At 55.4% G+C, this 14,175-nt stretch overlaps 1 protein-coding gene across 4 annotated transcripts in view; it reads right to left on the bottom strand.

The window, feature by feature from the left end:
• Positions 1 to 13,914, bottom strand: part of SPTBN2 (spectrin beta, non-erythrocytic 2) — a 38,858-nt gene extending 24,944 nt beyond the window's left edge. The window contains exons 1-6 of one of the 4 annotated variants that reach the window (XM_037839203.1): positions 13,755 to 13,914; positions 7,729 to 7,907; positions 2,902 to 3,053; positions 2,299 to 2,472; positions 1,452 to 1,543; positions 1,231 to 1,311 (exon numbers count right to left, since the gene is read on the bottom strand). In XM_037839203.1, coding sequence (XP_037695131.1) covers positions 1,231 to 1,311; positions 1,452 to 1,543; positions 2,299 to 2,472; positions 2,902 to 3,053; positions 7,729 to 7,885 — 656 coding nt within the window. In that variant the 5' untranslated portion in view covers positions 7,886 to 7,907; positions 13,755 to 13,914. Of the gene's footprint in view, positions 1 to 1,230; positions 1,312 to 1,451; positions 1,544 to 2,298; positions 2,473 to 2,901; positions 3,054 to 5,211; positions 5,573 to 7,728; positions 7,908 to 8,762; positions 8,845 to 13,069; positions 13,223 to 13,754 lie in introns of those variants that run through there. The other 3 variants (XM_037839199.1, XM_037839200.1, XM_037839202.1) reach the window with 3 other exon arrangements.
• Between the last annotated feature and the right edge of the window lie 261 nt (positions 13,915 to 14,175).

The following is a 14,175-nucleotide window of genomic DNA, read 5'->3' as shown; positions in this document are numbered from 1 at the left end:
GCCATCAAGTTCAATCCTTAAAATACAGGTACTGCTCTCTTTCAGAAAAATTGTGCATTTCTTATGACTTCTTATTTTGTTGACATTGCTTTAACTGCTGATCACTGTGGTTGCCAACTCTTTACTTCGGTAGCAAAGATTTTTGAACAAACATACCCTGGGTGCAAAATATCAATCTCTTTATGATTTTTGTTTCACTCAGTTTAACTTAGTTTTCAGATCAAAGCAGAATGTCATCTTGTAAGTATCTTTTCCATTACAAGACCCATGGATTGTTTTAATGCTGAAAATGCTCATTTCATTCAATAACATGTGAAGAGGGGGTTATTGCTTCCTTAAACATTTCCATAAGTCAAGTTAAGAAAATGTAAAACTTCAAATGTTGGCTGATTATGGTCTGTAATATGAATAGATGCTGCTTCATATATCCAGGTACAATCTAACATCTAGTGAAGAAATTAGCAAAGGAATATAGTTTAGCAGTACATTTTATGCAGTTGCAGAACTTATTTTGATAAACAATGACATAATAAAACTGCTCTTTACCAACAAGATTTTGAAATTAGCTAAAAAGCTATCTCCATAGATACTATATTAATATTCCAATCATACTTTTAATTCAAGAATAGAATCCTACAAAAGAAAAATTAGAATATTTCTATTTGAATACTAGAATTTGGTTATTTAAAAAAAAAGAAGAGAAAGAAAAAGAGAATAATTCTGTTGCTTTCAGTATTTTGTGATTTCATTTGGGTAAATATCAAGAACTTCAATTATGAAAAATTAAAATGTGTATATATATGTATATATAACTACTGTTTTGTTTCCTGTCTTGAAGATTTTAAGTTATTGTTTTCTGATTGATTAATTCAAGTGTTGTGTGATTTGAAAAGAGATCCCATTAGGGTTTTTTTTTTCCAATATAAATTGTTTTTCATAAAAACAAAACAAACAAAAAAAAACCCCACATCAGATCCTAAAGAGGAAAAGTAAACCCACTCCTGTTTTTAATACCTCAATCACCAATTTGTTTTGCCTCAGTGTAGGCCCCACAAACCTGCCCCCACTGCCCCCACGCCCAGCCTGTATCCCTCCCACCCTTGCTTCCCACCGCCAGTTCTCTGGGGAGTACTGCGCCCCCATATCCCGGTTCCCCTCCCGTTGGTCATTCCTTGTTACTGCTGTGTGGCTCCTCTCTTCCTCCGTACGAGCGTGTGTGCTGGCTCTCACCGGTGTTTATGAACGATGGCGTTGAAGGCCAGTCCGTCTCTCCAGCTGGTGGTGAAGTTGTGCACGTTGACGTTGGGGTACCTGTGAAGAGAGATGGGGAGCAGGGCTGAGCCCCAGTCTGTGCCTTGGGGACAGTCCCCGGCCTGTGGCTCCTCGCAGCGGCTGGGGCCACCCTTCCTCGGTGCAGCCACCCTCCCTGCCTCGCTCCCCGGCATCCTCACCCTGCAGTCTTCATCTGGCACCACAGCAGCAAGGCGTCCTTGGCTGACTTCTTCTCCTTGTTGTCTTCTGTTTCCACACTGATGTCTTGGATCTGAGGCGGGAAGGAAGGCCCTCACTCTCTGAGCAGGGGCTCCTGGTGTTACCAGGGACTCAGAGGAGATCGCGGGAAACTGCTCATCAGACTCCCATAATAGGGGCATGGGGCCAGGGCCTGCCCTTCTGACGGAAGCTAGCGACCACAACACAGCGGGCCCGAGGGAGTAGAGGCAGAAGAACGGGGCAGGAAGTCGGAGGAGCGGAAGTGCCTCCAAGGGAAGGAAGCTGGCTCCTCTGTGTGGGGAACCAAAGGTGGATGAGCGGACATTTTCTGGGAGCTCGGTTTTGAAGGCGTAGGGGAAGTTACATCTGGGAGTGAAGGGGCAATTGGGAGAGCTGCGATGGCTTCAGGACATTGGACTGGCTCTGCCCAGGGTACAGGAAGGAGTTACAAGCAGAGTTTGAGGGACCAGCCCCCCAAAGCAGTTCTCAAATTCCATGTGTGAAGGACCAGGTTTTAAAATTTCCAAGCCACCCTGGACCAATGAGGGGCCGTACCGGACACGACCAGCGCCCAGATCGGGCCACAGGGCACTCCCCATGCACGTTCGACCACCCCCAAGCTGCTCTCTGCCCCGTTCCACACGGAGAACTACCGATCCCATCCGTGCCTGGAAGTCGCAGCAACGGCAAGCTGCTTCAAGGCTTCTAGAAGCTTCCTCTCCATTTCTGTATCTCTCATTCACAGACCAGCAAAAACAGTCCGTGGAGCAGAGTCGTCCACGGAGCCCGTAACCCTGTGCTGAGTACCTGGAACCTCAGGATGATGGTCCAGACCAGCCCAAGGGTCAGCCGGTGGTTTCCGTCCACGATGTCGTGGGAGCCCATGTTTTCCAGGTGCACCTTCTGCTCCTTCAGGAACTGCAGTGCTTTGTCGACATTCTCCAGGCAGTGGATCCGCATGCGTCCCTTGGTGGGCTTTGGCTGTTGCGGGGCAGGGGACACAATGACCCAGAGCCCTGGGCCTCCTCCTCCTCCCAGCCCAGCCTTCCCATGGCCCTGCTCTGCACACCTTCCCCGGAGCCTCCCAAGGCTGGGCCAGGGTTCCCAGAGCCAAAGCCGAGGTCACGGATGAGGAGGCTCAGGGACTGATTAAGATTCCCAAGGGAATTAATTGCACCGAGAGTGGGTGGGAAAAGAAAGGTTTTCAGTGGGGCCACTGTTACTGTCGCCACAAACCAATGCCACTCTTTAATCCGTGCAGCAAAGCTTCTCGGGATAAAACCATCCTCGGGGCAGTGGGAACTACTGCTTTGTGCTCTGTGGTTTCACTCTTCTCTCGGGGCAATTCCTATGGCAGGGCCCTTGCTTGTGGGTTCCCGGGTTCTCTCCCCGTCCCGGGCCGTGGCTCACCAGAGTCTCTCCAGAGAGCACCTCGAGGAGCCTGAGAAGATTGTGTCCATCCCGGAGGTCGCTGTACAGGTCTCCCACCCGGCAGGTCACCCGGGCCAGGTGCGAGTTCACCCATTTGGTGAAGGTTTTCTTCTGCACGGCTTCACGCTCATCTGTGGTGGTGACACGGGGTCATTTCTGTCCCTCGAGTACATGACACCTGCTTCGAAACACCAGTGGGCAGGACTGCCCCCGAGTCAGGAAAACCGAAAGCGGAGGGAGGGGGTAACCAGGGAGGCGGGAAGTAAGATCTGGGAGACAGGGAGGGGAAAATCCGAAACTTAAAAAGAGCTGGGAAAAAAAAGAAATTGGAACAAGCTCATAAGGAAGGTAAAGAATAAAAAAGTAAGAGACAGAGAACAGGCTTTGAGAAGGAAGGATGAGAGAACATGGAAGCAGCGGGATGTGCGGGGAATGGCTTTGGCACTGGCTGTTGGAAGGTGTGGGTTCGGGTTGGGTTCTGTCGGGTCACAGGGGTGAAACACTGGGCAAGTTACTTCAGCCCCCAGAGCCTAGATTTCCTCACCTGTAAAATGGGCATATTATTTTCTATTTCAACGGGTCATTGTGTGGATTAAATGAGTCAGAGGGTGCAGGCTCGGGGTCTGGCACAACACGACTTCTTGGTGAGTTACTGTTAGGAAGGAGGAACCCAAGCCAAAGGGATACCAAGAATGTCTCCCAGCCAGCCCTCGGGATGGCTGCTCCCTTTTGGGTGTGGACTTCAATTACAGCGGCGGGCCTTCCTAGTGGTCATTAGAAGGACTTGACGTTAGAGAGGCGGCAGGCCCCTGAGCCAGCCCACTCTCCTCAGCTAACTTAAAGAAAAGACCGGCCACTGTACTTCTGGGATGGGTTGATTCAGTTCGCTCCAAGGGATCCAGGCCTGGTTCACAAACATGCCAGAGCAGGCAAATGCCAAGAAGAAAAACAAGATCTGGAAAGTTGGGAACTGGGAAAACAGTGAGCAAAAACAACAACAAAAAGCCAGGCAGAGGTAGCCGCCCATCTGTCTCCAAGAGGCTGGGAAGCCACCTCCCTGTCTGGTCCACAGGAGTGGCTGCAGATGGGGGGTGCAGCGGGGGGTTGTTGGGTCCCATAGTAAAATAACATATTGACATTGTGTGAGCCCTAAGTGACAAAGTGGGGGAGCAGACTCAGGCCGTTGGAAGCTGCTTCAGCGACTGGGATTTCTGTCCGTTCCCGACAGAGGAGCCCAGTGCCAGGAAAACCCAAGTGGCCGGGGCCCGGACAGGCACTTTCATTTCCTTCTCGGTACCAGCTTCTCAGAAACCAAAAAGACTCATCCCTTAATGTCACCTTCCCACGCACCAGCCCTAAGATGAATGCCCAGGCACTCCCATCTGTCCTGTCTCACCCCCGAGCCCCTGGACCTGTGCCAACCTCGGGGTCCTAGGGGCTGTGTGGGATGTGCTCTGTAGCACCTACGGGTCTGCAGGCCCTGAACGGGGATCCAGTGGGCACCGTCCTGATTCCAGGCACATTGGGGTGTGCAGGTAGACGCAAAGGGGAAGGGGTGGAGAGAGTGGTTGCTAGGAGCGAAAAGGGGCAAAAGCAAAGCCCCAGAAAAACGGGCAACTTCCCAAGGTACCCAAGTTTCCATGACATTTGGATACGAACGCACACACGCACACACGCACACCCTACAACACACGGTAACTCCCAGAAAGAAACTTAAAATCGTGGTTCCAGTAAAACACATGCCAGCTCAGACCTGACCCTCTTTGCACAAACTCCCTTTGACACACTCAGTTTCCACAGACACCGCCTCCTTGCACAGATCCAGACACCCACTCAGAAATCTGGCAAAACCACAAGCAGGCTCCCCCTCTCTCCTTCTAGAACTCTCCCAGGAGGCACTTCACCTCCAAACCCACCACAAGTGAGACTGCACTAAGTGGGGGTTGGGGGGTGGGGGGGTTTGCTCACACAGATGTCCCTTTCCCAGCCCCCTCCCTCCCTCTCCCATCCACCCAGCGGGGCACCTCGTGGCCACACCTACACCAGCCGCTCACACACATTCCCTGAGTGTGTCTAAGGCTCTCTCGATTCCACTGACATCGTTGTGTTTTCCTGACCACTTGTAATCATTCCCTCCAAACACCAGCACGCTGTCTCCCAACACAGACATCCGAGTTACCGGAAGACGCTCCCCTCCGGATCCTCCGCTCAGCGCCCCCTCCCAGCCCCCAGCTCCCCCACCCCTGGCACTCTCTCCTCCCACGGGGCTCCCCTCTGCCGGGAGCTCACCTTGAAGCTGCTTGAAGCGTCCTTCCAGCACGCTGGCGTACTGAGCGGGGTTGATGAAGGCGGCCGGTGAGAGCAGGAGGCCCCCGGGGTTCTGGGACTGCTCCCCAGCCTCGTAGTAAAACTCCCCATCCCCATTCAGGCCGTTCCCACGCACCCAGCTCAGCCCATCGCCATTCATGGTGCCGCTGCCTCCTCTACAGAGCCCGCGGCCTCGAGTCCATTCTCTCCCTGCCTGGGGCAGGACCCAGTGTCCACTCCCCGCTGGAGCCTGTGCTGGGACCCAGACAGGCGGTGGGGATTCGGGGGTGATGGAAGCCCCGTGGACGGGGGAAAGCGTTCTGGGATGCCTGACCTGGGCGCCGGGGCTTTGGGACGCTCAGTGGCTTGGGAAGAGGGCGGGGAGCACCTGGCTGCGGCGAGGTGGCAGAGGCGGCTCCAGACAAACAGGTTGGACATGGCGGGGGAGGGGGAGGCGGAGCTCGGCTGGCAGGGGCAGGGCTGGGCCCAGCCGGGGCACAGGGGAGACCTGCCCGTCAGGCCCCGAGTTGCCTGAACATACAGAAGATCCAGGAGAGGGGCCCTCAAACTCCTGCTTTCCAGAGGGCTGCAGGCTTGGCAAGGACAGCCCCTCTCTGGGTGACTCGGGGACACGAGCTTGGATCCCCAGCTCAGAAAGCAGCGGAAGGCAAGCTTAGGAGGAGCCAGCCCCGTGCGATGGTTTACTTATGTCACCTCCTCTAACTGCACATTCCTGTCATCTCCAGCTCTGGCCCCTCTTCCCTGTCACTGCAATGACCAGGTGCTATCCCGGACCCCCAAGCATACCCCACGGCAGGACCCATCTACCAGATTCCCTTCCTAGTTGTCTCTGGGCTCCAGCTCTTGTCACTTTCCCCTCCCCGCCTGCCTTCCTTCAGGGCTGGCTTGGCATCTCCTCGCATGAGGCACCCACCATGCAGGGCAGAGATGCCTCTTCAGGAAAGCCGGGTGCAGAGGCGACAAACACCTAACAGCAGCACTGGGTGGGCTCGTGGCACGTGCACACAGACACCAGGGCAGCGCTGGGTGGCACGTGTCATGTGCACAGATACTAGGACAGCTGGGGGGCACGTGTCATGTGTGCAAAGATGCCAGGGCAGCCCTGGGTGGCACATGTTGTGCACACAGATGCCAAGGCAGCACTTAAGCATGTAGCCCCCTTAATGATTATTAATGAAGTAACACGAGCCAGCCCAGAACTGACCGCCTTGCTCATTATCCTAAGCCTGCCCTCCTCTGTGTGAATTCTATAAAACACTGAAAGTTTCTCCAGTCCAGAGAAGACAGATTTAAAGCCTATAAGCCTTTGGCTCTCCTTGCTTTGCGCTTAGCAATAAACTCTTTCTCTTTTCAAAATCCCAACTTCCACCGATCGGCCCTGTGAGCCTCAGGAAAGGACTCACTTTTGAGCTGTAACACGGGGGGATCCTTAAAAGTCCTGGACTGAATATCCAAAGATGCCAATTCGGTCTGTTCAGGGAGGGGCCTGGGACCCTGTGCTATAAAAACGTCACCTGTTGATCCTGTAAAACATACAGGCTCTTTCCTTCTCTGGGACAGTCTGCTTCCCGGGGGGAGGGCTGGGACCCAGCACTGGCTCTGGCTGGGAGGCCAGGAGGTCAGTGTGAAGGTTGAGGGGGGTGGGGAGAAGACAGAAGCCCAATGGGGTGGCCTTGGGGTGGGAGGGTGACTCAGCCCCACGCCCAGCCGCTGACAGTGTCAGGTGACAGCTGGCTACACTCACAATTGCTATGACAACTCCTGACCTGGGAGAGAGGAGAGCGGAGAGCCAGAGGCCCGTCTGACAGGTTTGTTTGTGCTGGGAGGAGCTGATGGGGAGAGCCCTGGCTGTCGTGGAGGGCCGGGCAGAGGCAGGAGGAGAGTGAACCCGGGAGAATGGGCGGCTGCGGAAGCCGGTGGCAGGCGGAGGGTACCTGCTTCCGGGAACAGGTAGATGGAAAAATAGGAGTAACAGGCAGCAGGTGGTAAGGGAGAACAGATGTGGGAAATGACAGTGGAGATCAAGGGCGACAGCCCGAGGGACTGAAGGGCAGGGGAGGGGGGAGGTGGGTAGATGCAGAAGTCACTGCAGCAGGATGAAGCGTGGAAAAGAATTAAAGGACACGACTCAGGGGCAGAGGCCAGGAGAGGGAAGCTGTTTCGGTCAGCTGAGCACAGAGGGGAACACAGCTGAGTCCGGGGGTTAGCACGGCTTCTGCATGCTTGGGGAAAAGGCCGCTCAGGAATATTCTGGATGACTTGAAGCTTGTTCTTAGAAGCTGAATTGGGGACCAGGGTTTGACAGGGTGACCAGGGCTGCCACATTCGTGTAGCAGCTTAAGAAGACAGTGAGTCCTCTCGTAAAGTCAGAGGACTCTTGGTCACAGGCTTCCCTCTCCGGTCTCCTCGGCATCTTCCCCAGGCCCATGGGCTTGGGGCGGGGAGGACAGGCCAGGAAAGCTGGGAAGACACACTCACCGGCCAGGGCCTTAATTCGGGACCTCTCGAAGAGGCGGGCCGAGCTGCTGTCATTGTCCCAGTCAGAGTCGGGCAGGTCCCAGCGGTTGTTGATGTCGCTGTACTGGCCCTGGATCTCCAGGCTGTCGAAGTCTGTGGGCGACAGGGTGCTGCTCATGGCGATGGGTGGCTTCCTGCTCCTGCAAGGGGGGAGGCGGCTGGTGAGGGGCCTCTCGGGCCATCTGAGCCCTCCAGCCACCATGCCCTCTGCTTCCGGCCCTGGCTCGGCTCCACTCGCTTTCTGGCCAAAGGAAGTCGGCCCCCGGTGAGAGAGATACAGGCCCGGCAGGGAAGCAGGAGGGCAGAAATGCAACAGACACGCAACGGAGGGAGCAGGTGCGCAGCCGTGCCTGAGCGACGCAGCCGGGAGGACGGGCTCTGCCAGCTCTGGGGCAGAGTGGGCCGGTGGGCAGAGACGGGGGCTGAAGCCACGGGCCTTGGCGTGGTTCAGGATGGCAGGGTGATGCGGGCAGATTCTACCCCAGCCAATCATGAGGAGAAACTGAGTTCTTTCAGTCCCCCTTCCAAACACCATTCTGAGCCCTGCTCCACACAAGACGGCCTCCTCTACCCTGTACTGGTCGGGGAAGGAAAAGACCCAGATGCTGCTCTCCAGCCAAGAAGTATCCACGACACACCAGAATACCGGGGTGTGTCCTTGGGCAGGTATCGATACAGTGCCCAGGGCTTCAGGGGAGGCTCTCTCTCCTTTGTTTCCTTTTGTTCACTACAGGGAACAGTTAATCAGTGCTGGACAAATGTCACTGTGATATGTGTCCCCTGCATTCTCACGCATCACCCCGTCCCAGCCCACGAAGCAGGTGCATTAGCCACCCCATTTCATAGTGGGGTTCACAGGAAGCTGCTCCTGTGAGATTTAAGTCGCTGGTCCGAGGTCTTGCAGCTAAAAGGAACAGCGCTGGGTTTCAAAGCAGGTTCCTGCTGACCCTGGGGACAATTTCTTGGTCATGGCCTCACAAACGGAGAATATTTACATGATCCTCTGACTTTCTGGAGCTCCCCCTGAGACGTCAGCATCCACCGCTCCCTTCTAGGGCCCATGGACGCTTGCCGGCACTACTTATGACTCCGTTAAGCCAACAGAATGCCGTCCTTCTCAAAACTAACAAACGAGCTTCAGATTAGCTGCTGGGGGGAGGGAGGGTTAAAAAAACCTCTACTGTCCAAAGTTCTCATGCAATCCGGCACACAGCAGTTATTCGAGGGAAGGGAGGGGGCTGGGTCTATAACCTTATCAGAACCCCAAATTCTGCATTTTCTCATTTTCCCAGTACTTCTCAAATACAGAGGCTTTTTAATCCTTAGCCTCCTAGGGTTAGGGCTATGATCTTGGCAGTCACTGGTCTGGAAAGCAAAGAGGTATGGACGGTGAGCCTCTTGTGCAGTTTGGGGAAGGAAGAAATGATGGGTGGTGGGAAGGTGGGGTAGGGAGCTGGGTGTGTTCCCATGGACACACAGAGGCAGAACTTGGCTTCTGTCATCAACTGGGTGTGTGAAGCTGAACTTGGCCATGTGAAAGGCAGGGTTATCTGCCCCAGCTCTTTCTCCCAAAGAGAAAACAACTGCTAGGGACATCCTGGGAGTAGCACTAATAAAGTACAAGGGACCAAAGTTCTAAAGTTCCTAGATTTGGGCTCCCCTGGAGCAAGAAAGGGAGCTCAGTCTCCATTAGGCGAAGGACTCCTTTCTCATCCAAAATGCATTTCCCCTGATCCCCTCCAGATTCTCTGAATTTTCTCTGTAAACATTTATATAAAAATAAATTTGAGGGTAGAGCTGAGTCACCCTGAATAAAGAGCACTGCTGAGGGCAAGGCATGACCTGGACTAGAGTTACCTAATACTTTCAACTGCTGGAGAGGAACCTGCCCAAGTCCCAGCACCAATTCTAATTCCAGTTCATCTCTGTCCTTTTAATTAGAGCTTCCTCCAGCAACCCTGCTCACGCGTAGCTTTGGAATGGATATTTTCAGCACTCACACAAAAATACCTACACACCATGCCTCCTGGCTGCCTGTTCACACGGCCCCTTTTCCTTTACCAAGAGTCATGAACCTGCTGAAATCAGCCCTGGGGAATGTTTTGTTTGGCCAATAGGCTGGTTAAAAATGACTGATTTGGGGTTCCATGAGGCAGGCCTGTGCTCTCCATTTCTCTGCAGGCCCCACCATTCCCACCAGCCATTCCATGTGCTTATGTCACTTGCCTGGCATTTGAGGGTTTGGGACCCTGGCTTATATCTTTGTACTCCACAGAGACTTAAGGAAGCAGACTCGGTCTCTAAACCAGTGTGTGGCCCTGGGACCCCCAAAAACTGCATAGAGCCCAAGTATGATTCCCATAAACTTCCATGCAAATGGTGCTCCCTGGTGGCGATCAGCCCAGGGCCTCTGAGTTCTTATCTCCGGGTCTCTGAGTTCTGATTTTCAAGCATTCCGGCTTTGCAGTCTCTGTGGCTTTTTGGACAAGAGGCTGTGTTTCCCATGTTCCCCGCTGCCATCCCCAGATTCCTGTAGTCAAGTCCTGCTCTGGTCTCTTTTCACTAGGAATCTTATGCCCTCCCTGCCCCCACCCCCCTCCACCCCCCACCCCACAAGCCTGCAACCTTATTCTCCTCTGTGGATTCCTCAACTCTGGCAATGGGACTGTGTAGCAGCTAATATAGATGACAGTTTCGCCAGCACCTCATTCTTAGCCACTGATCTCGGGGCCAGGCCCAAGTAGCTTACACTGTTAGTGCCAGAGTGATGCCAGCTCCTGCCAGGTGCAGGCTTGGGGTCCTGCCAGAACCTCCGACTGCTCCGCCCAAGGGCAGCTGCCCCTCTTCCTTTCATTTTGACTGGCCCATAAAGCTAGAAATCCTATCCCCAGGGCTAGAGCCTGACTTGTACCCTAATTCCTCCTCACCACATCCTGCTCTTGATTAATTCTTTACCTCCCTCAGAGAGAGTTTGTCATTCCCTCCTCTGTGCTCCCACAGCACTGGAGATGCGCAGCTATTATTGCCCTTATCACGTTGTATTACAGTTGGCTGTTTCTGTGCCTCTCTGCCTGTTCTACTTTTAACTCACTGAGGACAAGGGCTGCGTCTTACTCATTTTCTGTTTGTGTTTTCCAAGCATGGTGCAATAGGTATTCAATAAAGATATACTGAATGGATTGGCCATAATTCCTTTTTTTTTCCCCATCATTAATTTCTTTCTTGGAGCCAGAGAAAAGCTCAAGGAAGGAAGGGAAATGGGAGCAGGCAATCTACTCTGTGCCTCAGCTGGAGTACTTCGGGGCTGAGTACTGTAAGTCGGGACCAGGGATTCTCAGATTGGTGTGCATCACAATTTCCTGGAGGGCTTGTGAAAACATGGATCACTGGACCCGGCCCCCAGAGTTTCTGATTCAGCAGATCTGGGGCAGGGGCAAGAATTTGCACATCTCACCTGCTCCAGGTTGATGCTAAAGCTGCTTGCCTGGGGACCACATTCTGAGGGCCACGGGGGTAGAAAGATGGGGAGCAGATGGGGCTGGTCAGAGGAGCTGTGAGGACTGAGAAGACACAGAGTTTCAGGATGTGTGTGACCTGGGGGGTCACTTCTGGGTGTGGAAAGGCCCTATCCCCAGCTATACTCAAAGAAAACTTCTCTTCAGAAACCTCAGGACACACAAAGAGTCAGGAGGCTCTAACGATGAGATAAGAAAATGAATTCAGACGGGCTCTAAATCTAATGAGACAACTAGAGCTGATGCCCTGGCACAGGCTACCCCCAGCAGTGTGGACGGAGGACGATCGGGCTAGGGAGCAGAGAGGCAGAGCTGGGGAAATGGCAAAGGGTGAATAATGGATTAGAGAAATGGAACTTTGGCAAAGGAAAAGTCTTTTATTTGACTCAAAGTATAAATGGATGAACTGGCAGAGAGAGAAAAGGAAAAAAATCACAAACTCAGGGCTACGGGGAAGGCAAGAGAGATGCATGGAGGGGCAATCGGAGAAAAGAGAAAAGGTAGAACTACTCCCCACCCATTTCCTTCCAGGCTGTGCTCCTGATAAAGCACAGATGCTCCTCTCCAACGAACATAGGAATATAGAGGGGGACTGAGTTTTTGTCTGATTCTTTCCTTTAGAATTCTCTGCTAAAAGCAGAATTATTCAGACTAATTCTCCTTCCTTTGCTTCCCACCACCCCCAGGCCTGAGGTTACCTCTGTTTCTTTAAGGGACAAATCTAAGCTCTGTACTAGCTTCCCCCTCCTAACCCTCTGCTCTTCCTAATGTGCCAAGAGGTCAGCCAGCACCTCCATCTCAGAGACATATTTGGAACTCTCTCTGCCCTCTTCACCTTCAAGGAGAACTGGTTTGTGGTTTGTGGACACCCTGCCCAGGCCGGAGAGCACTGGAAACGAAGGCGAGGAGGGTGGCTGAGAGAACCCACAGGGACAGCGTGGAGCAGGTTAGGACAGGGCCAAGCTGGAGTCTCAGAAGAACATGCGGTGTCATGGGGTTAGCAGAGTGGGGTGGTTCGGGCCGGAGTAGATGCAGCGGTACTCGGTCTACCCCGGCGAGGCGGCCTTCATCATACTGTGCGGGGGTGGGAGTAGGGGGACACGACGACGACGATGACGACGACGACAACGACTCCACAGCCCTCTAGATGTCCCGGCCACCTTACACCCGCCTCCCACCTCAGGAAAGGGCCTCAGTCTCCCTCTGCCACTCGTTACCATCACCAGAGCCAACCGTGCCCCCACGTTCACACACACACTTGAGGGGGCAGGGAGGAGAACACAGCGCTACCAAAGAAGCCAGAGGAGAGCCCACACGGCTCCGGGGGAGCCCCCAAGCAGCTCAGGAGAGAGTCGGCATCCGCTGACGCCGGGCAAAGACGGCCGAGCGTGCGCCCGAGCGCCTGGCCCCGGAGAAGCCTCTGCGCCCGGAACCGTGGCGCTGTCAGAGCCGCGGCGAGCGCATGAACGCATCTGTCAGCCCGAACTCTCTTCCAGACTCCTCTCTCGGCTCCGGAAAAGCCCACGTCCCCCCAGCCTCGACCCCCGCCCCCCAACCCCCGCGCGTCCCAGCCCTCGGGCTGGCTGGCACCTGAGAAGCTGGCATATGACTTTCCATCCCGTCCCCGGGACCCCGCGGGAGCGAGAGCCGGACGCCGCCGTCCTCCTCGGCGCGGCTCCCGACCCCGGCCGGACCCGACCCCGACCCTGCCGGCGCCCGCACGCGCTGCACAAAGCGCGCCGCCCCCGGCGGCCGGGACAAAGCGAGCCCGGGCGCCCGGCACCTACCTGGCTGCGGAGGCTCCGGCCGCGGGCGGGCGGGGGCCGCACCGGTCGTCGCCGCGCCCGCAGCCGGGCCGCGCGAGGCGGTTGCTGGCGGCGGCTGGGCGCACCGCTGGCGGCGAGCGGGCGCTGTCACGGGGCGCGAGCGGCGCGGGGGACGCGCGGAGCCGGCGGCGGCGGCGGTGGCGGCGGAGCGCGTGGCGACGCGCGGGCGCGAGCGGCGGGACTGCGGCGCCGCGGAAGGAGGACAATAGCCTCCCCCAGCCGCAGGCCGCCGGCTCCCGCGGGAGGCCCGGGACCATCTGGAGCCGGTGGCCCCGCGGGGCTTGGGGCGGGGCCCGAGTCACCCCCTCCCCGCCCAGCGCCATGGCAACCGCGGCCCCCTCTGGGTTCTCTCCGCGGCTCCCCGGCCCCGGGTCGCTGACCTGCCCCGGGGCGAACGCGGCAGCGGCTCCCGTGGCCGGGTCTGGCCCACCTCCCACACACACACCTCCCCTGGTCGGTGCCCCCCATAACCCCGCCTTCCGGCCCTCGCCAACCCCGCGTCACCCCCGGGCCGCGTGGGTACCCCCGCCATAGCTTACGAGGCTCGATCTCCAGCAGTTCTAACACCCCACCTTTGTCCCTATCTCGCATTTCTTCCAAAATCGGTATCCCCCGAATTCGCGATCCTTCTTTTAATGGTACTCACCACCGAGATGGGTTCTTGAGAGTCAGCTTCTGTTTTCCTTTTCAAATTTTCCTCTTTGGGCACCTCCAGTCCATTTCCCTTAAGCATTTCCTTCATCCGTCCCTTCTCCCTCCTGCCCTCCTTCAGGCAGGTAGGCCGGGCTCTCTTCCCTGAGCATCTCCATGGTACATGTGTTGGAGCTTCGCCTTCTCACAAATCAGATTCTCCGAACACTCATCACTGCAGCCTCCCAGCGCCTCTCATTTATCAACCGGGAGAACTCCGGCCTATCACTGTCTTAATGGGGAGAGGGGGTGGGGAATGGACATTTCCAGGCCTGGTGAGGCTGGGTTTCTCCTCGGCTTACCAGCGCCTGGGTGGTCCAAGGTCTAAGACCCTTAATCAAGGTGAACTGCTCTCTGCTTAGGAGAGGAGGGAATTA

The sequence above is a fragment of the Choloepus didactylus genome, chromosome 6 (assembly GCF_015220235.1).
Source record: "Choloepus didactylus isolate mChoDid1 chromosome 6, mChoDid1.pri, whole genome shotgun sequence".
NCBI lineage: Eukaryota > Metazoa > Chordata > Mammalia > Pilosa > Megalonychidae > Choloepus > Choloepus didactylus.
Note: the sequence above shows the minus strand (reverse complement) of the source record. Positions and strands in the feature narration are given on the sequence as shown.